A 23,968-nucleotide genomic window follows, 5' to 3' on the forward strand; every position below is an offset into this window, starting at 1 on the left:
TCCTGCTGCCCTCCGCTATTTGCTAATGTAGAAATAGCCTAGAGAGATTGTGGGGGAAAACCACATGAACTGGAATTTTTTACAGCATTGCTTTTTTTGGTGTGTGTTTCTCCCTTTCTCTCCCAGCTTTCCTTATTTGAGGCAGGCGTTTCCTTCAAATTCCTAATTCAGGAAGGGTTATGATGGATTGTGTTAGAGAAAGGTAAAATTTCAAAAATCTATTAGAGTTCTTGGAATGCTCAGCAAGCATGTGGGTATTCTCTTGATACTCCCTGCTTCCATTTGCAAAAAGCTGTCAAGAAGTTCCCTTGGCAAAGTTTAACAAACTCTCATAGTGTAAAAGAAGAGGTTAGCTTGTTGGTTAGCACCCGATTAAATGATCAGAAGGAACAAGGGGTCAAATTTTACAGTGGAGAGAGGTTACCAGTAGGGTGCCCCAAGACTCTATTCTGGGATTCGTGAGATTCAGCATTTTTATAAAAGTTCTGAATATGAACAGTTAGCTGACTAAAGCTGTGAAGGATCAAGATTCATAAAAGCTAATCAGATCGAAAACTCTGCAAAGAGTTGCAGCAGGGTCACACAAATAATGTTTAATGGCTAAATGAGGATATTCAGAATTTATATTTGCAGAATAAATGTACATACAGAACAAATAACCTTAAATGTAGACATGTGCACATGGCTGTACCTAAATGACTGCCACTTAGAAAGGTTTGTGGAGTCATGCTGGTTAGTTCCACGGGAACACCAGCACACTCCCTGGGTGGTGTCCATAAAGGCAAATCAAAACTAATGGCAGAGGAATCGACAAAAGAATAGAAAATATAAGTTGGCCATTGCTTAAAGCTGTGGTGAATCCTGTTTGCAACTTGCTAATCTCATTTTGAAAGGGATATAGTAGTGCTAGAAAATGTAGAGAGAAGAGCAATATTAGAGGAAACAAGCATGATGGTTTAAGTCCTACATCGGGTTCTGGAAGCTAGGAAAATATATTAACGAAGGGTCATTCAATAAATGCCGTGGTTTTAGTACTCTTGCCTACACATCCCCAAGTGCCCATCACTGGACACAAAGTGCTGAGTTAAGTGGACTTCAGGTTTGGCTAAGAATGGCAATTCCTGTGTGGTTCTTTCATTTCTGATAAAATTATATTTTCCAAGTCCCTAAGTAGGTATCTACTTTATGGCCATAAATGTCTGGGTCCTTGGTGGTAGAGCATGGCTATTCAGTAAAGCGAAAGTATAATTACTAACCAGTTGGGCAAAACAGTCTCTGGTAACAGTTCTGAATTGCAGAATTGCCCTAATGCACACCAACCAAGTCTGTGTTGGGGTCAACTACAGAATTCAGTCTAGCAGCCATTTCCGAGTTCATACTTAGCTCAGATCCTCTTATTTAGTTGTCTAAATATAGTTACCTTATTTTAAATGCCCGATTTTGAAAAATATTAGCCTTAAACTTCTGCCGCTGGAAAAAAGATAAAGTTCTCTTTGAGCTGGCAGCCAGAGAACTAAACAGGACCTGACAGAGTTGTAGCAAGGGTGGAATGGAAAGGGGTCTTGCTTCAGGATCCCCTCTAATGATGTCACCAGATATCAGTAAGCATCTCGAAATCCTGCCAGATACTGCTACCACCTAGGAAGAGGGACTGTTGGATGGCTGGTAGGAAGAGGCAGAGGTAATAACTTTGAAAGATTGCAAAAGAATGGGGCAGTATGAGAGGGCAGGTTGGAGGATGATACCCAAGTGCCAAAATGTCTCCTGTTGGCTCTCTGTCCAAGACTATTCTTCCCGGTGAAGTTGGCAAGATTCATGCAGGTAATGTCAGTAGCAGCATGGTTTATGCTTTTTAGGGTTCACTAGAAGTTGATCACACAAGCATCATTGAGATGAATAGAAAGGCAGTTTGCAACTTCTGCTGGAGAAAATATGAAGACGTATCAATCAAAGAAATTGCATTGTAAGTTATGCTAAATCCACTGTAGGTGTTAGTGATTGTAGAATAAATAATAATCAGATGACATTCACTGTGTATATTACTGTCCCAGAACTGTTTCCTCTGAAAGATGACATACAAATTTAGCCTCTAAAGTTAGGTAAACTTTTAGTGAAGTACAGCAAAATGTGATTTGTGCCAGCACAGTTCTGCCTTGCTCTTGAATGGGAAATACAGAATACTTTATGAGATTCTACATAGCTGGGGAAAAATTTCTGAAGACATATCCAATGTTTTAGAGCAACTATTTAGTAGGCCAAGATTTTTATGGTGTGTAATATTTCATAGGGCTTTCAAGGTTGGAGGAAATTTGTTTTTGAACACTGAATATTTTAAGGGCACCCCATAGTGTGGATTCCTTTTTTTTTTTTTTTTTTCTTTTTTTAAACACGTGTTTCACAGTCCCATCCAGAGATGGAGATTTTTTTTCCATAACATTTGCTGTCCCAGGGACACTCATGGTGGAAAATAACTTTTTTCATGGAACACTGAGTATTTTAGAGCTGCTCCAGTGCTAGTGGAAAATAACCTGTGCTTGAGGTCAGAAAAATAGATTAAACTAATTTTCAAATTTTATAGCCACTTAGGTCTATAGTAGAAATTTTTAACATCAGAGGATTTAGACCCATTGTAAGAGTAAGATTCTGATTTTTAAGGTTTTTCTAAGACTAAGAAGGCCTGAGTTCAGGAATGCATCTTTGTTCATGAAGGACAATTACAGCCATTCTTAATTATAAGCATGTGTTTAATTGCATTCCCTAATAGGGATGATTTAATCCCATGTTTAAGCGCTTTCCTGATTTGGAGCCACAGGATATGATTGTTTGATTCTGCTACTAGCTGATGTCGGTGATGGAACTCTCACTTGAATCTAAATCGCTCTCAGGGATTCTGAACTTTTGGCAGTTTGGTTGAGTCGATACCTTTGGGCTCATCCTAAGTCGCATCTGTGCGGAGGTGGGGTATGAAGGAAACAAAGGTGGCTACAGGCCATCTCTTACCTCTTCCCCTTTTTGTACTGGCTGGGGATCAAACCAGGAATTCTTCAGCTTGAAAGTAATATTTTCTTGATGTAGGTAGGGAATAACTTCCAGGATTACAAACTGGAAGGTTTATTTTTTTCCTGAAGAGAAGGTCTAGGAAATAATTCCCAGAATGATTTGGTGTCTTCTGATGGATACAGAAAGGCAGTCATTCTCTAGAAGAAGCTGATGTAGATGTGTTAAATTTGGACAGTAAGTTGAAAGATAAGACACATTTTAGAACTGTCTGAGAAAGAACAAATGACAACAGTAGAAACTTCTCTGTCAGAACAGAGGGCAGAAAATCACAGCAGTAAACAGGACATATTTTTAAAATTCAATGTAATGAGATTTTAAACAAGTCTGTTAATAGTTTTCTCACTACAATTCTGTAATGGAAAAAGGCTCTTGAAGATAGTGTGAATGTTATTTTTGTCCATGTAAAGTCCCTGTGTATATCAACCTGTATGTAAAGAAAAGTCAACTATCTGCAGTAAAATTCCACCTTGTGCACAAGATGAACTCCTCCATGAAGTCCTACAAACATGTCCCAAAGCTTAAGTATAATTTCAGCTCCATTCAGTTTGTCACCTTTAAGAGAAAAAAAAGAAAAAAACCCCACCAACACCTCATGGTTTAGCTTATTTTTGCTTAGTTTTGTCTCTCCTTGGGTAAGAAAACAGTACTTAAAACTTTTAAAGTTTTATTTACATGAATATTGAAGGATCAAGCACAGGTTTTGGACCTTAACTACTTGCCTAGGAAAAAAAAAAAGCTTTTCTTGCATTTTGATGGTATGCTTAAACTCTATCCTGCCGTTTCTGTGTAGGAAATTCGGTGGTTTTCACACTGCTACTGTAAGAGTCTTGTCAGAAGAGGAATGTGGGAATTGTGTACTTTGCCAGCTTTCTCACAAGAGCTGATAGATGAGACTTAGCTCAGTGTGCAGTGCTGCATACCAGCAGGGAAGAAAAATCTTATCTCAGGAGTAGTAAATATGGAGTCTAATTTCTAAAGGTTTGCTCTAAAGGAAAAGCATCAAAAATCTGCATGACAGAAGATTTTTCACCTGAAATGTATAAATGGTGACTGCATGCTGAGGTTCTGCTGTGTGCCATGTTATGAGAAGGAGCACAGAGACTATTAAAGAGATAAATGCCCACCTAAAGGTAGGGGTTTTTTTAGTATCCTCCAACAGAAGGACAGTTTCTCCTGATAGGAATTCCAGAAATGACAGTATGCACAAGAACTCAGCGTCTCTCCTGAGACTTAGGGCAGAAAAGGATTTTTGACTGGCAATACAAACATGCAGATACACTGAAGCTGTCCAGAAAAGCTTGAAGTGTACGTGCTGCTTTGCCGAAGAATGCAAAGGACCTGGACCATAAGGGACGTCTTTTTCTCCTGCTTTATTTCTTTAATCCCATTATAGGGTGCCTATCAGCAAATGGGATAGCACCACCCAATTAAACTTTTTTTCTGGCCCGATTCTCTTCTGCATCTCTCTGGAAGCACAACTCCAAAAGCTTTGTACCCCGTTTGTGCTCGGCAGTTTTGGGTTCCCCTGAAGGCAGGGTTAGAGCATACAGTCATGTCCTGACTGCAGAGCGTGCGGAGTCCTGCCCCCTCTCCTGCCTTCCCGCTATACTCCAGCCTGTAGTAGGTCTCTGAACCCTTCTCTGAAAGGTATCTTCCTTTTTTCCTTAGCTCTGGGCTCAAGCTGATGGTCCAGTATCTCCCAGGCTCACTCTCAGATAGTGATGCAAACATTGGGGAAAGTGAAGGAACCATGAAATGCAAAAGCTTGAAGGGTCCTTGAAACAGTTGTGAAGGGGCCGGCTCACAGGGCCTCGGCATACATTCACATAAAAATTATTAACTCTTAGATAAAAATCTTACTTCTCAGTAGTTTTGGGTAAAATACAATGCAGGAGTGTTGTGATTATCCCCACTACTATTTTCAGCTCAAATAACTCACGTTTATGGATGTACCCTGAAGGTATCGAGATAACATTAACTCTGTTTTAAAAAGACAGCGTGCGATAACCAGGTATAATGCACGATGGTGGTGTGTTTTCCATTACGTATTTAACTGACTTTTTCATGGTTTTTTTTTTTCCACCAACTTTACCTGTAAGTGACAGCACCCCTAAGATTGCTTGGATGGATTCATTGTGCATTTCAGGTGGACCGGTTGCTGGACTGCCATGCAGGGCTCTATCCACACTTCTGCTCCTTAGACCAAGAATTTATGTTTTGTGTATTCGCATTATTCACTGGAGAAATGGTCTGATTTACTTGTGTGTGTGGCATTACGTGCTTGTTTCCCCTAAAGAGAAATGTATACAGCTCTTTGGAGAAAGAAAGAATCATTTGCTAAACTTGAACTGAGTTTAAGGTGTGTGACAGATACCCAATTTTGAACTTAAAATGAGAGGCAAAGCTGTTCTTCAGATTTCTTCTGTACAATGAACTCCAGTCCAGGTTTTAAAAGGCTCTACATGTCTCTGAATGAGACATGGGTAGAACTGTAGAGACATGGCAATTTTTCCGGGATAAATTCTATGATACAAACCAACCTTGGAAGAAAGAATTATTTTACTTAAGTTAAATCCCAGGAATGAAGTACATTTCTGAATGCTATGGCGAGAGCATAGAGAGGACAGTGTCATGGTGCAGTATTGGGCTGAAGTTTGACAGAGGCTCAGGTTAAAAGCTTAAATTTGAACCTTTCCAAACATTTTTGTGTTTTTGTGTTTTGTGGAATTTGACTACAAATATTTAGACTTCAGTCCCATCTCAACCGTGCTGCTTCTGGCTTATTTTTGGCTCTGATTGCTCTGAAGGATTTCGATGCCATTGAGGGTAGTCTGGCTGCAAACCTCTAGGTCTTAGATTAAAACAGCTCAGCATCCTTGCAACACCTCCACAGCCCATCTGCATAGTAAGTATATATGCCTGAATGGCCATGGAAAGTACACTGCAAAGGAAAAATATGTCTGAGAATGATACACTTTAGCCAGAAAGCTGGGGTAAAATGGAAAAAAGACCCTTAAAACAAGACCTCATCCTGATTCCAAAAGGATTTCTCAAAGTGGTATAAAGCTTCTTCTGGAAACTTGAAAAACAGCCTGTCTTTTTTCACCCTTGTGCACTTTGTGGATCTGTATTTTGTTTTATGCAGTTTTATTCAGTAAAACACAATCTCATGACTTTAAAAGCACTGAACAGTTGCTAAATCGTCCAGAATAAAATCTGTGATTATGCAGAAGAGTGTTTCTCTCTGCCGTCTTTCTCCAGACAGACAAAATGGTGGGAGGAGCTTTTTCCTTCAGTGAAATAGCAGGTTCCAAAAAATATGTCTGGTTCCTATTACAGTGAAGGAAAAACTTGAGGTGTGCATTGGAAGTGCTAAGCCAGTGATTGAAATGTTAAAGTTGTTCCTAAAGGCTATTCCACATCATGAAGACATCATCTGTAAAGTAATACTGCACAATGATCTGCGAAGAGAGGAGACTGAATTAGCATTCAATATGGCTGAAACTTCCAAATGTCCCACGTTCAGGTCAGCTTCTATAGTAGGACCCATTTTGGTAGTCTTCAGTGAGCACCGATCAATTTATATAGAGGAAACAGAGTTCAGGTGAAAGATCATTTAACCGCTCTGCCTTGCCCCGTGCCTTTGTGCCCCTCTGCGGCTACTCGCCGTGCCACGTGTGTCAGACTTAGCCCGTGATTTATCTAGGATTTTGGAGCTTTGAAAGAGCACTTCTGCTGCAGCAGCTCAACCAGAGCACAAGCAATGAAGTGTCTGCTTTGCCAACTTGCAAAGTATCTTTTTAAAGGCAAATGTTTGAGGAAAATAAAACAGTAGAAGTCCTCCCACAAGGGTGGTACTGTGCCAGTGAAAAAATAATCTAATTAAAAATAAATGTCCAAAGCCATTAATTGATTAAAACTTAGAATGACAAAATCTGCAAATGCTGAGTTTCTCAGAATTCAAGTGTTACAGTAGGAATGATGATAGACCTTTGGCTTTCTATAACATGGTAAATGAGATTGCTTAACAACTGAGCCCCTCGTTTAGTTGTTAATAGCCCTTTCTGTTCCTTTTCCTTCGCGCTGCATTGTGACAAGTTCTATATAGGACACCTGCTACTTGGGGAAGTTTTCAGGAACTTTTTTTGTGGAAATTGGCCACATATGTTTTCTAATCTGATTGATAAATATATCTTTTTTCTATTCTGGGTTGCAGGTTGAATGAAAAGATGCTGTGCAGATCTTTATGCTAATTGGTTCTCATTGGGGTTCATGGTCTCGTCTTTCAGCAGCAAGACAGATGAGCACATTGCTTTTGTAGGACTGGTAGCAGTTTTTAAAGCTGTTCTGTGAGCTTGCCTTACAGTGCTTAACCTTTAATCTCAGTGGGATACGGATTTATTAATAGGGCTCACAACTGACAAGTTTTGTGAGTGGAAAAAAGTACTTGTTTTGCTGCAGTGTTGTTACTTTGGTTTACACTATCTGTGAAATGACGAAGGAACTTAGGATTTTTGAATGTGATGGTAGCAATTAGCAATATAAAGCCCATGGCGTGTATCTCTCAATAAATATTTGCATTTTAAAGGTGTTCCCCAACCAAATGTAACATGGTTTAAGAAGAAAGACATTCCACAAATCAATTCTTTCTTGGTTTTGAATGGCTCTCTATTTCTGAGGAATGTTTCCTATGAAGATGCAGGAACATATACTTGCAGAGCAACCAACGCGCTCGGAAAAGCTGAAGCTGCATCTGTTCTCCACTTAACTGGTAAGTGCTAAATGAGAATTCCTTCCTGATAACAACGGTGAGCCACTTTGGTTATGAAATTTAACCAGTAAAGTAGTTGGGGGGATACTCAACGCTTCATTATGAACTTGGCATTTTTGACTGCATCTGACTCCCTGGGATCTGTTCTCTATTTTGTGTTTCCTGTACCGTTTCCATCGGTACAGATGGTTTGACTCGTGACTTCTTCAAAAGTTGTTCCATCTTCTTGCTTCCAGGCAACAAATATCAGCCCTTAAAACAAGCAAACACATTAGAAAACTGAATCCACTGTCAATATTACCTTGTTCCCAGTGCTTTTATCTAGGGAAACGGGGCAGGCCTGAGTTCTTCAGAAAATCTGCAGGGAAATGCAGTGAAATGAAAGCAAAGGCCAGTTTTAGACTTGGGTAATTTTTGTAATTATAGAGGCCAATAAAATGTAGTGAAATGGAAAACAAAAAATTCTGAATACGAGTTGCTCTCAGAATAGAAAATGTAAAGAAAAACTCCATTTAAATGACTCGTAGATTAATAATGTAATACTGTGTAATACAATCGTGCCTTACAAATGGCTCCAATAAATGGATCATTCAGCTCTAGAGATTAACTTTCTCACCATTTTGCTGCATGAAGTACAATGCAGTTATACATGGCCGATCCTGCTACAAAGCTTGCTTTCTTAGGCACACGTGTGTAGGGCAGGTTATAGATGTTTGGCTCCGTTGGCCAAGGAAGACGTACCAAAGACACAATAGGAGTCTCTGTGTGAGGATGAGTGTAGACTGAAGCTCCCTTCTTGGGTTCGGTTTTCCTGGACTACATCAAAACTTCAGATGTTCCCGAGAGGTATATTATTATAATGATGCGACTGGGAAGATTGCTTACAAGAGTCTGAACTTTGTTTCTATTTCTGGTCACATGACATTAGTTCAAATAAATCTTGAGTGGATAGGAGCGGGCCAAATTCTGCAATTCTTTTGGCTGTACAAAACTGCAGTGAAATAGGAGGGCTTCTGGTGTCAGGGCTTGCAGATTGCCCTGACTCACTGGTGTCTAAAGCAACATCAAGTCAGGCTCTTGGGCTTTGCTGCAGCAATTACTGGGGCAGTCAAGCAGCAGAGCAGAATCTGTGCAGCCTTTCAAATAAAAGTTCCGAAGGACTGACCAGGCAGCTAGCCTTTTGCCTGCGCGGGACTTGGCCTCACCATGGTCCTGTGGAGACTTTTTTGTCCCGGTGTTTACGCAGACAAGCAGGAGGCCTCGTACAGCCATTGCACGCTGAGTAAAAATGTTGAACCGATGTAAAACGACCCACGGAAGTTAGAATATAATAAAAGATTTAAACCATTACGGAAGGAGAATCATGGATATTATGCACATTCATTAAAAAAGAAATGTTGACTAAGTGGCAGGAACTGTGTGTTGCTGACAGATTGCCCACATTTTTGGCAGTTATTCTGTCTGGCATAAGATAAAAAGGAGGAGTTGCTATAGTGATAGGCATATGATTCTGCATACATTATGCTATCTCCATGCATAATGAGATTTTAAGAGATTTTCTTCTTTTCTGTTGTAGCACTTTGTCGTAATTCCATCTAATGGAACAGAGGAATTGGTCTGATTCCACTGAGAGAATTATTTTTCTTAAAATTCCTGTATGTGAATGACTGGTAATAATAAACAACATTGTCACGAAAAACAGGAAATACATCATGTGTCCTGTAAATCTTGTTTTTACATGAAGTGCTACAGGCTTATTTTTGTAATAAATAAAATTCAATAAATCTGATTAATTTAAAAACTTTCATAAACATTATAATTCCTGCATGTCTCTGTTTACATATCTGAAGTATTTTTGTTAGATGGACAATTTAACTGCATAAATGAGGTTAATCCTAAAGAATTCCTGTTTCATAACTTGCATGTTGGATATTTTGATACAATTTTTTTTAGCATCTTAATATAATTCTTGCTAAGAAGAGATCTTATGCATTGTGTTACAGAACAAAGATATATAGAAAATAACACTCTATTATCAAAGGGAAGCAGAAGAAAGCGTGTCCTAATGGCATCTGGAATTGGTACAAATATCAGTGTGATACCTGGAGATCCACTAAGAATAGGTATGTTGTCTTTTCTGCTTTGTCATTTAAACGATATCATTTATCCATTTCTTTGTAATGGAGAGAGCCCCATGGAGAAAGTGAGTGTAATTCCTAAGAGTCTGGGCTTGGCGACGTGCTGGATTTCTTAACCCTATCTCAGCTTTCTGTTATCAGGGAGGGAGCCTCAGGGTAAGAGATACAATTATTTTTTTATTTGGCTTTTCAAATAAGGTTTTAAAATGGCAACCCTTTAGGCATTGTCTAGGTGACTCACCATGAGACTGAAGCTGCATAATTTCTCTTTGAGATTCACTTGAAAGCGGTGGGAGGGGATTCAGCTGGGCTCTAGAACTGGTTGGGTTTTTTTTTCTGTCTAAATGAATACCTCTGTTTCCATCTCTGCTTGTGCCTGTGCAGTGAAAATGCAGCAATTTCATTTAATGTGTTTGACTCCTTTCCAAAACAGATAGGTTTGTACTAAAAGAGTTTCTATTTGCATATTGTAGTGTCTGGGGTGAAATCTTTGTTCTATTTAAATAATTGTTCCTCCCACACCCTTTGTTCATGTAGAAGTTACGTTTGTAAGAACTTACTGAAAAATATAAAGAACTATGGCAAGTATGCATCAGCTTACACAGCTGGTAACCCTCAAGGGGCAGTCAGGATTTTGGGCCATAGCTTGGACTTCAGTGAATTTATTATGCATACTCTTGTTTTTATTTAGACTGGAAAGGTATTTTATGTAGAATCACACAATCGTACATACTTATTCACAAATGTTTCAATGTGTTTAGAAAAACCTGCTAAAATGCTGTTGATTTTTAGGTTGCCCAGTGCTGCCCAGCTACAGAAATACAGTTCACTGGCTTTTCGGAGACAGTCCGATTGAGAAAGTTAAAACCTTGGAATACCGAACCCTGGTTGGGGGTCGTATCCTAGAGGTGAACACCAACTATGGTCAATTTGCTGGACAATTCCAATGTTGGACTTCAGCTAGTGCAAAACCAATGTCAGTTTGGGTAAATGTCAAGAAGGAAGGTTTGTGGAAAATTATATGACAAATTCTTAAATCTAAAACTATTTTCTTTCACTCTGTAAAGTCTTTCCTGAAACCTAACCTGCTTTTATACATAGGAAGTAATTCATAAACACATTTTTAAACGTCACATATGTGAATAGTCCCATTTAAGGCAATAGACAATGTCCATACTCAGAGTTGGATATGGGAATTAATGTGTATCCAAATATCATGTAGGGGTTCTCATTTCTTAGCTGCGTAGCTGAGAGAATGTTGCCTGATTCAATGTCTTGCTTCTTAAACAGTTTTAAATCAGGCAGGTTTTCTCAAATACCCCTTCAACAAGTAATACAAATTGCTGCCATGATAGCCCACTAAACTGAAACAAAACTGACTTTGAGGTCATCTTTGCACATATCTTAATTACATTAAAATTCTTTTATGATAATAATCATATTCCAGGGTCAGTACGATGATATGGTAACCATCTTACTGTAGTCACCCTTAAACATATCAATTTACTAGGGCACACTGCACACTCATCAATTGCCACGTTAAGATTTCAAGAACGTTTTTTAATGTTCTCAATGTAATGCGCTTGCACAAAACTACATTTCTGTTAGCAGGTTATAAAATGTGCAGCTGAGGATTACAGATGAATTTCACGAGGGTCCTACATAACTGGTCTAGTTGAAGATGTCCCTGCTCATTGTAGGGGGCTTGGACTAGATGACCTTTAATGGTCCCTTCCAAGCGAAACTATACTATGATTCTGTATGCACCAGCAGGACAATAGGCTGTATCTGTAAACACTGTATAAAGTTTTAAATATTTAAAATGCTTTAGAAATTAATTACATTACGATTGGGTTTTAAAAAAGAAAGTTGGAAATTAGATCCTACTAAGAGTCTGGCAGCAAAGCACCAAACTCCCTTTGACAGTTTAAAAAAAAAAAAAATCTCAAACCAGTCAATGCCCAGGGAATGCAAGTCAGGTTTAAAAACAAGTGTCTGTTGAAATTGAAAGTTTTTGCATGTGATTTATCTATCAACATATCAATATGATTTGGCTTACTCTTTACATGCAAAAGACTCAAGCTGTAAGATCAGATCTTACAAATCCCCTACACTGTGTGTAAGCGTATTCTCAGTGACTGCCAGGGGATTACTTTTTTGGGTGAGAATGGTGCTGGTATGTATGGGGTTGCAGAGTCAGTTACATTTCCAAGGTAATTTTACTGAAACGTATCTATGATCAAAATGTTTATTTTTAAAATCGAAAGTAAATCAAAACATTAATGATCTGTGTCAGAATATGTCTCAATAGAGGTTATAAAAAAAGTATATCCAGGCCTTGGTCCTAATATAGATCTCATTAAACTTAGAATTTCTGAACAGGTCTAACCAGGTATTGAACTGTCCACCTGTAGCCTTTAGCTGGCCTGCCTTTTGGTTGCCCAATGCCCTTTCCGGGCAGGCTGCTCAGTATTTTGGGGAGATTCCATTTTCTAGTCATGAGCTTTAACTCTGATTGTTGCCTATGTAAACGTTTCGTCACTGAAACACCCTTGCATTTGTAAGACTGCAAAATCTCCTTTGGCGGTTTTTGCACAGTAGGCATATTGAGGGCACTTCTGAGCAGTATCATCCTAGTTAAACAAACAATACAGTCTCTCCATCATAGTTGCAGTCAGTAAATTTAACTATTTCTACTTTGAAAAAAGCCCTTCTGTATTATTTTAAGAAACCCAGAAGTAATAAGGAAACATTGAAAAACAATAAGTTAAAGAATTCATTATGTGCTGGAAGAGCGAGCCTGTGGACACAGCTGGTAGCTATCAATTATTCTTGGTTATTACAGAAAAATCTGACTCCTCCTGTGATCACATAAAAATCTGTCAACATTGCATAGTACTTCATCTTTTACCAAGTGTCAAAGAAAAAAAAAAATTGTAGGGACAGGGGTAAGTGTGGAATTGTGACTAAATATAAAGGTAGTAATTGTTAGCGGTGATTAGTTTTTAATATAAAATGCTCTTTAAAACAAATTCCTTTTTCATCTTGCCAGATGCCTCAGTGGCAAATTATTTATGCATTAAACACTTTTCTGTCATTTAGTAGAGGATTCTTTAAAGTCCTGATATAATGTGTCTGGACTAAGATGAGTTTTCTTCAGAATAAACTTACTGTAGAACAGCAGGAAACCTAGAGAGCCTGATTTACCATTTCCTCTCTTTAATGCTCAGTGTACAAAAATCTTATAAAAATTTTTAAAAGAAGTTCATCAGTTCCTACTGTGAGCCAGGTTCTGCCTGTCATATGCACTTGTGCTGATCCCATTGGCTTTCTAGAGAACTTCATGCTCATGTGTAGGGGCTGAACTTGAGGGGAAGCTGAGTAGGACTAAATTCTACTTTGGCTTATGGTCCCTTTTCGCAATGCTGAAATACTGCATCCTCTGCAGAAAAGCGAGTGTCTATCTAGCTCACAGAATATGCTGCCAAATCAATTAAAACGTGACACAGTTACAACGTGTAGTGCCTCTCTCACACTACTTTCAATTGCATTTCTTAAGATTATCGATGGGAATATGCGGAGTGGAGTAATTGCTCTGCTAGCTGTGGGAATTCAGGAACCCGCTCCAGAAGACTACAATGCATGAATGCAGAGAAACAGAAAGTAAACGAATCATTATGCAGACAGTTGCAAAAGCCAGTGGTTATTTACCAGCCATGCAACACAAATGACTGCCCTGCCAGGTAAACTCCTTTCTACTCTATTTCCATGTGCTCTATGTATATTAAAATGCACTCATAAGCTCCTGATGTCGTTTCTGTGTCAATACTCTGAGAATGAAATGTGGATTTCACTTCATCATGAAGCCTAAAGCATGAGAGATGTGAAAATGGTTCACAAGCAAGTAGGGGAATGCTCGATTCAGCTGAATAAATGAGATCTGTGCAAGTCTCCGCACAGCTGCAGCAAGTCTTGCTGCTACCACGCTAACCCCTTAAAAGCTAAGCTGGAGGTCTCTCCGAGACATTGTGAGCTGCTAGTTCTGCGGAGTCTGTGCCAACGCACAGAGAGAAAACTCAGCCAGGATACTCTGTGTTCACCTCCTCTCCTTCCGTGCCAGCAGAGCTCTGAGTAGGATGTTTACTGTGGAATGCCTCATTTGTCGCTAATGCCCCTCACCACGGTGGCACATTCTTTGCATGTCCTTCCCTGACAATTTTCTCACTGGATCAACTGGGTTACCTTGTGATCTTGGGGCAGAAAACCTTACATCACAGGCAAGTATATCACAACATCTGATTCCAATAGCCAAAACCTTACCTCTCGACTTCCTGAGTTGCACTGAGCTTTCCAGCTCAACAAGGCGTTGCTCTAGGTTTTTAGCAGGAAATCCCACAGGAGTCCTCAAAACAAGTGCTTTCCGTTGCTTAAAAAAATTGGCCATCGCTGTCAGCAACATAAAAATCTGTGAGGGATGAAAAGTCATGCACACATTTTGGAGCTGTCCCTCACTGAAAAATATTTGGAGAGAAGTGTTAAGACCTTAACTGACATTGTGGGGGTACATCTTGCCAGTATGTTCTAAACTCTGTTCTAAATACAGAAAACATAGCAACAGATAAATATCAGGATGAATTTGTTTATATTTCATTATTAGCAGCCAAAAAAACAGATCATCTTAAATTGTGAGTCTGAGCTCTGCCCAGCCCATAACAAGCAAACTTTTTGCCAGTGGAAAAATACTGAAATAGAACTAATAGTTTGAAACACACAGACTCAGTTGCAGGTTTCCCTCTTAAAACCCAGCCATTCCGAGCAGATGACGGAGAGTTAGGAGGACACTAGAGGGCTCGGTGCTCCCCTGAGCAAGGTCATGCCTTTTCAGTGGGCTGCAGTGCATGACTTAACAGTCTGATTATCACTGGACCCAGAGTATTCACCACAAAACCCAGTCAATTATTTCATCTAGCTAAAGAGACTGGGACCTAAATTCTCTCTTATTAAAATTCTTAGATGTATTTTGCATTTAATTTGGCTTTATATATTTACAAGTGGAAGGGAATTGTGTGTATACTAACATCATAAACTCTTACCTTGAATTATACGTGTACGCTAACATACAAATTGTTATTCCTTTATGAAGTGTTCCACACTTCCTATATAGGAAGAGCATCCCAGATGCCTGGAAAATAGCCCTGTGTCTGGTCCCTAGTGCCTCTAACCTCTCCCCCTTCCCTGCTATTACTGACCTGGGAGGGAAGTGCAAAATGTTTGGGCTTCCCTTTCCATTTCCCCACTTACTGATTTCTGCAGATCTCATACCAAGGCAACTCTTCAGAATGTATCCATGGAGTTATAAAAGCTTTAGATGTACGGTCAGTGTCATGGGCCCTTATTATTCAAAGTGTTCTGCATGTATTTAATCATTTCTCTCCAGCACAGCATAGAAGTACAATTAAGCAAATAGAAGGGTTTAAGCATGTACTTAATTTGTGCTTTAAGTGTTTGCCAAATTTGGGTCTTGCTGACTTGCTGTGCATGCGCTGCACCAAATGTTTGCCAAAGTACTTGAGCTTCAAAAGGGAGAAAAAGACAAGGGTCCAGACTGTAAAAGATTAATCTTCCTTGAATGGATATAAACTGTTTGACTGCAAGAACATGAAATAATTGGTAAAGAGAATAGAGTATTTTCCCTGTTATCAGTTGTGCTATGCATAAAGTCGCATTCTGTATTTCTAGCCTAGATTTATGAAAAGACGAAGTCAAATAAATTATATTGCCACCTGCTGCTTCCCCAGTATTGTTCCTAGCTGCCATAAAAGATAATCTCTGCAACTTCTAGTCAATAAATAACATGTTCTGCTTAAGCCATTATCTAGCAAGATCTTGATGTAATAAATTTGGATGAGTTATGACACCTGTTACCTTAGTAGTAACTAAATCAGTACTATTCATTATGTAAGTTATGGAAAAGTATGCTGTCCTTCCTTCAGAAATGTTAAATACAGCAGGGTCTGTAGGGTTTACTTAGTACAACCTTTTGTGTAATAAGCTGTGTAGCTTCTGTTAGCATATATTGAGCCACAGTTATCTTAGAAGTCATCAGTTAACCAAATTTATATCATCTTGCTTAACAACTGAAAAAGCTGATTTTACCTTTTCTCACATCTAAAACTTGCAATGACGAGTTCTTTTGACTTTTGGTTGCAGATTGCTGCAAACTACCATCAAGTTTGCAATCTTTAACAGTTGCTATAAATTTGTCTCTGCATCTTGTAGGTGGGTAACTAGCCCGTGGTCTGAGTGCTCTGCATCTTGTGGCAATGGATTTCGCTATCGACAAATAACTTGTCAACAAGTAAAAGCCAACGGCAGTGTGCTGACACTGCTACCAGATGCTTGTGTACGCAGAGATCGTCCTGTGGGAAGGAAACCCTGTATGGGTCATTTGTGTACAGTGGGGACGATACAGACAAAAGGCCAGGTAAGTTACAGAGTTTGTCTGAAACTCATGTCATAAAAGTATATCAGTGTCATCATAACATTGGCTGAACATCTGTTCTCTTGCACAAGGGAAGAGCTATCTGCCACTAGTTGCAATTCCCTTTCAGACCACTGAATTACCTGGTTTTTCTTCTCATTTTCTGATGTCTGAGCTGCTTTTATTTGTTGAAGACGTGATCCGAAACCTGAGTATTAGTTTCAGTATACTTTATAAGCTAATCCATTACTATGTATTCCATTTTTTCAGCTAATATATTGCTTTTATTGCAGTCTTAGAAGAACACAGTTTGCATAGCTGTACTTGTGAAGTCCCCAAAGAAAGATATATGAATGTGCTTCAAAAGCAGTTGACACAATATTTAATACACAGAACTCTGCTTTCTTTCATCTTCTATGTTTCTTCATTTGTGCAGTAAACTTGTGCTGATATTGATGTAATTTTTATGACTATTGACACAGTGTTTACTATTCAATGAGCAAAGTAATGAATTAAGAGAATTACTGTTGGCGCATTCCTGATAGAGGTATTAGTTTGGGATTGTCAGAGCTACAGAAAGAATGCTGTAGCACTAGAGATGTGAAATGACAGGAGTATAGACAATGGATTTAGCTTTACGAATAGGTAGGGAAGTCAGTATCTTGGCAAAATTGCACACAGAGAATGCAAAATACGTAGGCCTTATCTGAACTGAGGTGTGATAGGGTTGAAGAAGGAGAAATACAGATCAAAAATTATGTCTGGGTTGTGTAACTGGGTAACTGCCTAGAAGGGTAATTCTGTTGTTAACTTGGTTTCCTTTTCTTTCCCCTCACCCTTTTCTCTCACTTTTTAGTGTTCTGGTCGCTGTTTAGGCCACCCTGTAGGTTTACAGCATCGTCACTTTATATGTCAACTTCGTAATGGATCTTTGGTGCCAAACTCTTCTTGTGATGGAACAAAGAGGTATCCAGTTTGAAGCTATTACAAGTTAGATTCTTTAGATGATTGAATTAAAGATACAGGATTGTCAATGCGGTATAAATATGTGAATTCTTATGTATCAAACACAAGGCAAGGAGGTTGTGACAGTCACCCCTTTGTATACACTGGATGCACACCCAAGGAGGGTAATGGATTTGGTCGGTGTCCTCCACTGTGGAGGACAATGGCAAAGCTAGAAGTAGCGTGACAGAATCTTGATTCCAAAAACGGAGATAGAAATTGGAGTGCTCTGCCATAACTTTTTTTATTATTGCTGAACTAGATTTCTTCTGATACTACTTTTACCCTGGTCTACTGCTGCCTGGATTTTATAAAATAAGCGTTTTCCTGGGCCTTATTTTGTGGACCATGTAAATTGTTTTACTAGTTTATGATTACTGAAATAAGGTGTACTTCTCTGCATAAATAAATCTCATTTTTCCTCTTAGTATGTACTGTTGAGGTATGTAAAAACTGAATGATTGAGAAGGTGTGACTTTTTACTTCAAGGTACACATTCTTTTTAAGAACTCTGTTAATTTGTTTTACTTTCTTTAAACAACTCCTTTCAGTACAAAAGGTACAGGCTTTACACCTCCACAGAATCTTGATCAGCAGATTCACTTGGGGCTATGCTATGGTTGGATGGCAGTCTCTGTAAAACACCATAATCTCAAAAAGACTGAATTAAAGACAAACTAAAACTGAACATGGGGGCCTGGGGGCACAAAACTTTGTTCCAGACCGAATGTGTGGGTAGGACAATGAAGAGCTGGGAATAAATGAGTAACAAGTACATACATGGGAATTGTTGCCATGCTTCTAGATTACTGAACCCAGCTCTTCATATTTCTTGCTGTAGAAGTGCTTCTGAATTGTGAGCATTTTAAAGCACTTTTGCTGAACACACAATGAAATTTTGTCTCCGCTGAAGTACATGGTGAAACTTCCATTTACTATTAAGAGCCAGGATATCACTTTGGCAGCTTCAAATGTTCAAGGAGGTTCGGTGTCATCACAGAAGTGTTACTTGTGTTCAGGAAAGAGGTTATGCATGAAGAACTTGCAGCATCCAGTATACAACATTTCAGGGTCAGTTAAGTTTTCCCAAAGGTAAAACACTTTTTTCTATCCCAGGATTAAGCAACTGGTTTAAAGAAACAGGGCCTTGCCTTTTGTTTCCTCGTGAGTGAGGCATGATGAATGGGCACAAAATGAAATACAGGAAATTCAACCTAAATACAAAAAAAAAAACAACCTACATTTTTTTACTGTGAGGGTTCTCAAACCCTGGAACAGGTTAGCCAGAAAGGTTGTGGAGTCTCCATCCTTGGAGATGTTCAAAACACAGGGACTGTCTGGAACAACCTGGTCTAGTTTACTCTGCTATGAGCAGGGGCTTTGGACTAATCGGTCTCCACAAGTCCCTTCCAACATAGGTTTTATTGTTCTGTTTAGCACAAAAGGAAACATTTGACTGCCATTTGTTTTCCTCCACAGGTCTCCTGTTAGAAGAAACTGTTCTTCAGAGGCATGTGATGTCTACTGGCGGACAGGCCCGTGGAGGCCTTGCAGCGTGGACTGTGGGAGTGGATTTCAATCGAGACGAGTGTACTGTGTACACGGAAAGAATAACAAACCTGTGGCTCATCAGTATTGTGGATGGAGGAAGAGACCAGTGACCTGGCAACACTGCAATGTCACATCCTGTGGCAGTATGTAAATGTTTATTTATATATGAGCATAATAATAGTTTGTAGCAGTTATATTAGAAGGTGACTCACAGTTGTACACTAATGATTCTGCAAGCGTTTGATTGTACATCAAAGGTAAAACTATCCTCTCCAAGGAGCCCTTCATAATCCTGGGGTTATTTTTCTCTGAGTAGGCCAGTTTGATATTAAAGCCTCAAAAGCACTTTTAGAAACAGGATATTTAGGAAGTTGTTTTATGCAAACTTCCCTAGGTGACTGTGCCAGTTGTGACTCATAAGTCTCTGAGCAAGCTGTTAATTCCCGAAAGATGGGGTAGTTTTCTGAAACGGACAATAGGTAAATGAATGCAGCGAGATCACGCCTCTTATTTGTGACCTCGTTTTAGCTTTGAATCCACTGTTGCCAGAAATGCAACGTGAAATAATTACAAAGCTACCAGGAATCCATTAGTTGTTTACAATTTCAATGAGAAGTTCTGCTATTTATCTTTTGCCCATTATAAAGCCTTTTAATGTTTAAATATATTTTTCAGAAGGCGAATGCAAGGATACAACTCACTACTGTACATTTGTAAAGCAACTAAAGTTATGCTTGATAGACATCTACAAACAAAGATGTTGTCAATCATGTCAAGAAATGTAACTCTTCTATGGAAAGTTCATGATGCTGCAGTGAAGAAATGGGAAAAGAGGTTCATTAGACTAGCCTGCTCAAAGTATATACTTGTAAATAAGACGTTAGTCATAACAGTTACATGGAAACATGGGGCTAAGGAAAAAACAGTATCGCAGGTTGGTATGCTGGGCAGGGTATTTTTTGTGGGAGCTTTTATTATCCACTCTTTGCAATGGAACTTTAATATTTTAAACATTTTCGTGTCTGGATCAGGAAGAAAATATCATGGCATATCATCTGTAATATTTTACAGGCCATCACATTATAATTTTATCAGGGGAAAAGCATTATCTAAAAGTACTAGGTAGTGCTTACTGTCCTTAACTCATGAGAAAAACAAAGTCACAAAATCCTTGGAAGAATTTTGGAATGTGGCAACTATTGATCCCTAGGTTTTGTTTTTATTGTTTTATCATATTCAACACAACTTTTAAATTTATAGAAGCTGTGGATTGTTGCTGTAAAATTTTTGGCTGTGACTTCATTTTCATAAACAGCTTGAGCTTAAGGGTTGATCTCGCAGGATGTGTTTTACTGATACTAGCTGTCAGATGGATACACAGAAGTACATTTAATTTTTCATGCTTGTACTGATGTGTATGCAGTAAAAGACATTGTAGATGCTAGTACAATTTTCAAAACAGCAATAGATCTGTTTTAAATGAATGAGGTGTCATTTTCCATTGTTTCCATTCTGCTATAGTCACTGATCTACAGTTGAAGTTCTGGCATGATTAGACTTTTCTACTGATTTTAAATTAGACACAAGGCTTCCTTGTGAGAGCGTGAATGAAATATTTGCAAGCCCTGTTCTCTTGCACATCAACTCAAATGGGGAGCCAACAACTGGCCAAACATGGCTGTCAGGTTTTCTGTCTTGAGTAAATATTCTGCTCCCTGCCCCCCTGCAAATGTCCAAGGAATAATTATTAATTATGATAATAGACAAGTGCAAGAACTGTATTTTGAGCAGTTTTCCATCAAGATGACTTTTCGTCATGACCATTAACCATTGAGTCTTTTGCAAGTTGATAAATTCCGATTATGATATTGCCGGGTAAATGATTTTCCATATTGCAGATTATGTCTCATTTAGGGCTGTAAGCAGAGAGAACCCCATAGGAGGCAGGAGACAGATGGTTTTTTGTTTTGTAGTTTCCAAACTACTGCATATACTGGAGGCCTGAATGCTTGTATTGACTTGGATCTTGTGTTACGTTACTGAACTACATTACATACTAATTAGTGGGTATGCTGTAAGAAGAGTTTTAGAAACAGCATTCCTGTACAATGGGTTTGCATCACTGAAAATTAGATTAGCACTACTGTATAGAAAATGTTTAATGTGGACTATTCTGTCCAAGGCTAACTGCAAGGAGAGGATATTCCTGATCATTACCTTTTTAATCAGCAATGGGTCTTGATTGTTTAAGCAGTTTTTTAAATTAAAATAAAGCATTTGTAAGATACTTTTGTAGATATTTATTGTCTGATTTAAAAGTGCAATATTTTGTTTTGTACAGTGTTTAATAAAGATTTTTGGACATATATTTTTTCTTATTACCAAAATTTCTTATTCATGTTTTTCCTTTATATTTAAAGTTTTCAAATGTTAACACATAGCATTTTTTGTTGCTTTGTCTTTGGTTATGTATGCATGCTATACAGAAGCAGTGCTGTAAATGTTTGTTATTGCAATTGGCATGACATTCCTCTGTAGATTATTGCTTCTCCAGTAATTGAAGATGTCTAATATTTAGCTTTCTTGAACGTAGTTTTGATATTTCTGAAATAAACTCTAGTTTGGTTATTCAACATTGTGACTACCCAGAGATTGTTTATTACTGTGATTTTCATGGTAGCTATGCTTTCATTCCAAGTGTTATTTTATCAAGCTTCCATGTCCATAATTTTGGGATTTTTTCAAAGCAAAGATTAGTTCTTAATTTTGACAGTTTATCAGACAGATTTTCAGTTTCATTACAGTCTGCTTTGCACTGCTATTAAGAGGCAACGTCGATGTATCCTGACTGAAAAAGTGGGGAAGAAAATTTGCCAAAATGCAAATAAGTCAGCTCTGAGGGCAAAATGAAGGGGAATATGCCCCCTCCACCCTAAAAAAAGTCTTCAAACACACCTGCAGAGGAACTGTTAAATGTATCTGAGTACGCCCTCCACTTCCTCTCAAAAATTCTTGTACTGTGCTGCTAGGTGGCAGCAAATGACTTTCTATAAGTTAAGGGCAGTGGGGGGGAGTGACTTAAGAACTAAAAAAATCAGCTGTGAAAATTACAAAAAGCACCTGGGCTCATTCACAGACCCAGAGGAGGAGCCATTTTCAGCGGAACATACAGGCACTCATAGGTTCGTGGATTCAGACTGCATTTCTCAATGAGTTTCCTTCCTCCCTAGAAGAGAGCGCTGGAGGATATTAGGAGCTTCTGTAGACTTCTCATGAGGTACCAAGATTGTCTATAGGTTATGGACTTGGGTAGGTGTAAGTGCGAAGTTTTGTCTTTTTTTCCTCAGGTGTGGCCAGACAGAGAATGACTCAAGTTTCATAAAGAAAAGGGTGTTTGTAGTTTGTTTTCTCCTGTGGTACAGAAGGATGACCAATGAATTGGACCACCTCCTGTCCTGTTTTTAGGCTATCACAGTTCTATGTTGCCCTTGCTCGTGCCCAGTCCAAAACATGTCTTTACCAGCTGGGAACATGAATAATCTTCAGAGAGAAAAGTTTAATTGAATTATCGTTTCATTAACAAGAGTAAATCCTATTACAAAAACACAGTACAAAGACAAAAATTACCTAAAAGTAACTGATGCTCTAATAATGTCTGGAGCGCTCTCATGCAATGCTTTTATGCACGGCTAATATACTCAGTTCAGCTTTCGTCCTTGCTGTATGCTCCAGTTCCTGCTTTCAACGTGTTTCCATCGTTGATCTTAGTCCCTTTATTGGTGATTTAGTTTATGAAGTATGAGCACGTAATTCTTCAGAACCCATATGAAAGCCCTATACCAATGCGTACAAGATATGCAATACTGAAAAAAAATCATTCTGGAGTACTGCGATAGAACAAGGTAACCCTGTTAATCGTAGAATATTTACTGGGACTAGCTTAAATAATGAACATAATAGGACTGAAATCAGTTCATCTAGATTTCTCAAAATCAGGTAAAGATACACAGAGAAAATACTACATATCTCATACAGAGGCATAATCATTGCATGTACAACTTCTATTAATATTTCTTTTTCTGTGTATTTGTAACAAGTAATTCTTTGAAGAGCAGACAGACTGACGCCAGGCTGTCTAGAGATTTCTGCATCCTGCTTGATATTTCTTTTTTTACCTGAGTTTACACTATTTTCTGTTATCTGTACATACACCTTTATAATCTTCTGCCATTTTCCTCTTCAAACTATTTCTGCAGTGAACTTTGGTAGTGAAAACAGGCTGTTTAGCTTTAAAAATCAAAAACTGTGGTGGATGGGCGTTAACTTTTTGAGCCTGATTCTATCTGCTTCCTCACCATCTGCCTTAGAAACTTGAAAAACAATCATCAGTGAAATATCTTTGTGAAATTTGATTGAATTTGCACACTGGGTTTAAAAATTACTCAGGTGGGGACAACACACACTTAGTGTGTCAGTGTGTCCAAAGCTTTGCATCAGCTTTGTTTCCCTTGGAAGTAAGGCTGAAAAAGCACTGTCAGGGAAATTAGGAAACAGTCTAATAACCTGCTTCTTATGTCTGACCGATTTCAAGTATGTGTGCAGAAAAAGAGCAAGGTTACTTCTTGTTAATTGCTTTCAGAAATTACAGTGTGACCTTTATACTCTCCTCAGAACTGAATGAAGGAAAAGTAATAATGACTAAAGCTAAAGCCAGATTTTTAGAAATGCATAGGTGCCTATGTGTCATGGGATGCTATCTTAGGATTTGGGCAGCAAAATATAAAGAAAAAAATCTTCTTATCCCATTGCTCAAAATATTGATGAGATGAAAACCTGGACTGATGAGCTAATTATTTAGATTATTGTAGCATTATTTTCTTACTATAGAAAGAAGTTATGATCATAAGATACTTGTTATTTCACAAATACAATCATTTGATGTGTAGAAAATCTGAAAGAATT

General features: G+C 38.5%; 1 protein-coding gene across 1 annotated transcript in view; it reads left to right on the forward strand.

Annotated features, from left to right (window-relative positions):
• The window catches only part of LOC104627587 (ADAMTS-like protein 3), a gene marked incomplete at its 5' end in the record, with an annotated part of 27,756 nt that extends 7,965 nt beyond the window's left edge, over nt 1-19,791 (forward strand). Inside the window, 8 exons of the mRNA XM_010295899.1 lie at nt 7,649-7,831; nt 9,835-9,954; nt 10,762-10,974; nt 13,529-13,712; nt 16,249-16,453; nt 17,307-17,416; nt 18,935-19,149; nt 19,682-19,791. Coding sequence (XP_010294201.1) covers nt 7,649-7,831; nt 9,835-9,954; nt 10,762-10,974; nt 13,529-13,712; nt 16,249-16,453; nt 17,307-17,416; nt 18,935-19,149; nt 19,682-19,791 — 1,340 coding nt within the window. The remainder of the gene's footprint in view (nt 1-7,648; nt 7,832-9,834; nt 9,955-10,761; nt 10,975-13,528; nt 13,713-16,248; nt 16,454-17,306; nt 17,417-18,934; nt 19,150-19,681) is intronic.
• Nucleotides 19,792-23,968: the final 4,177 nt, after the last annotated feature.

The sequence above is a fragment of the Phaethon lepturus genome, unplaced genomic scaffold, assembly GCF_000687285.1.
Source record: "Phaethon lepturus isolate BGI_N335 unplaced genomic scaffold, ASM68728v1 scaffold20941, whole genome shotgun sequence".
In the NCBI taxonomy this organism is placed as follows: Eukaryota; Metazoa; Chordata; class Aves; order Phaethontiformes; family Phaethontidae; genus Phaethon; species Phaethon lepturus.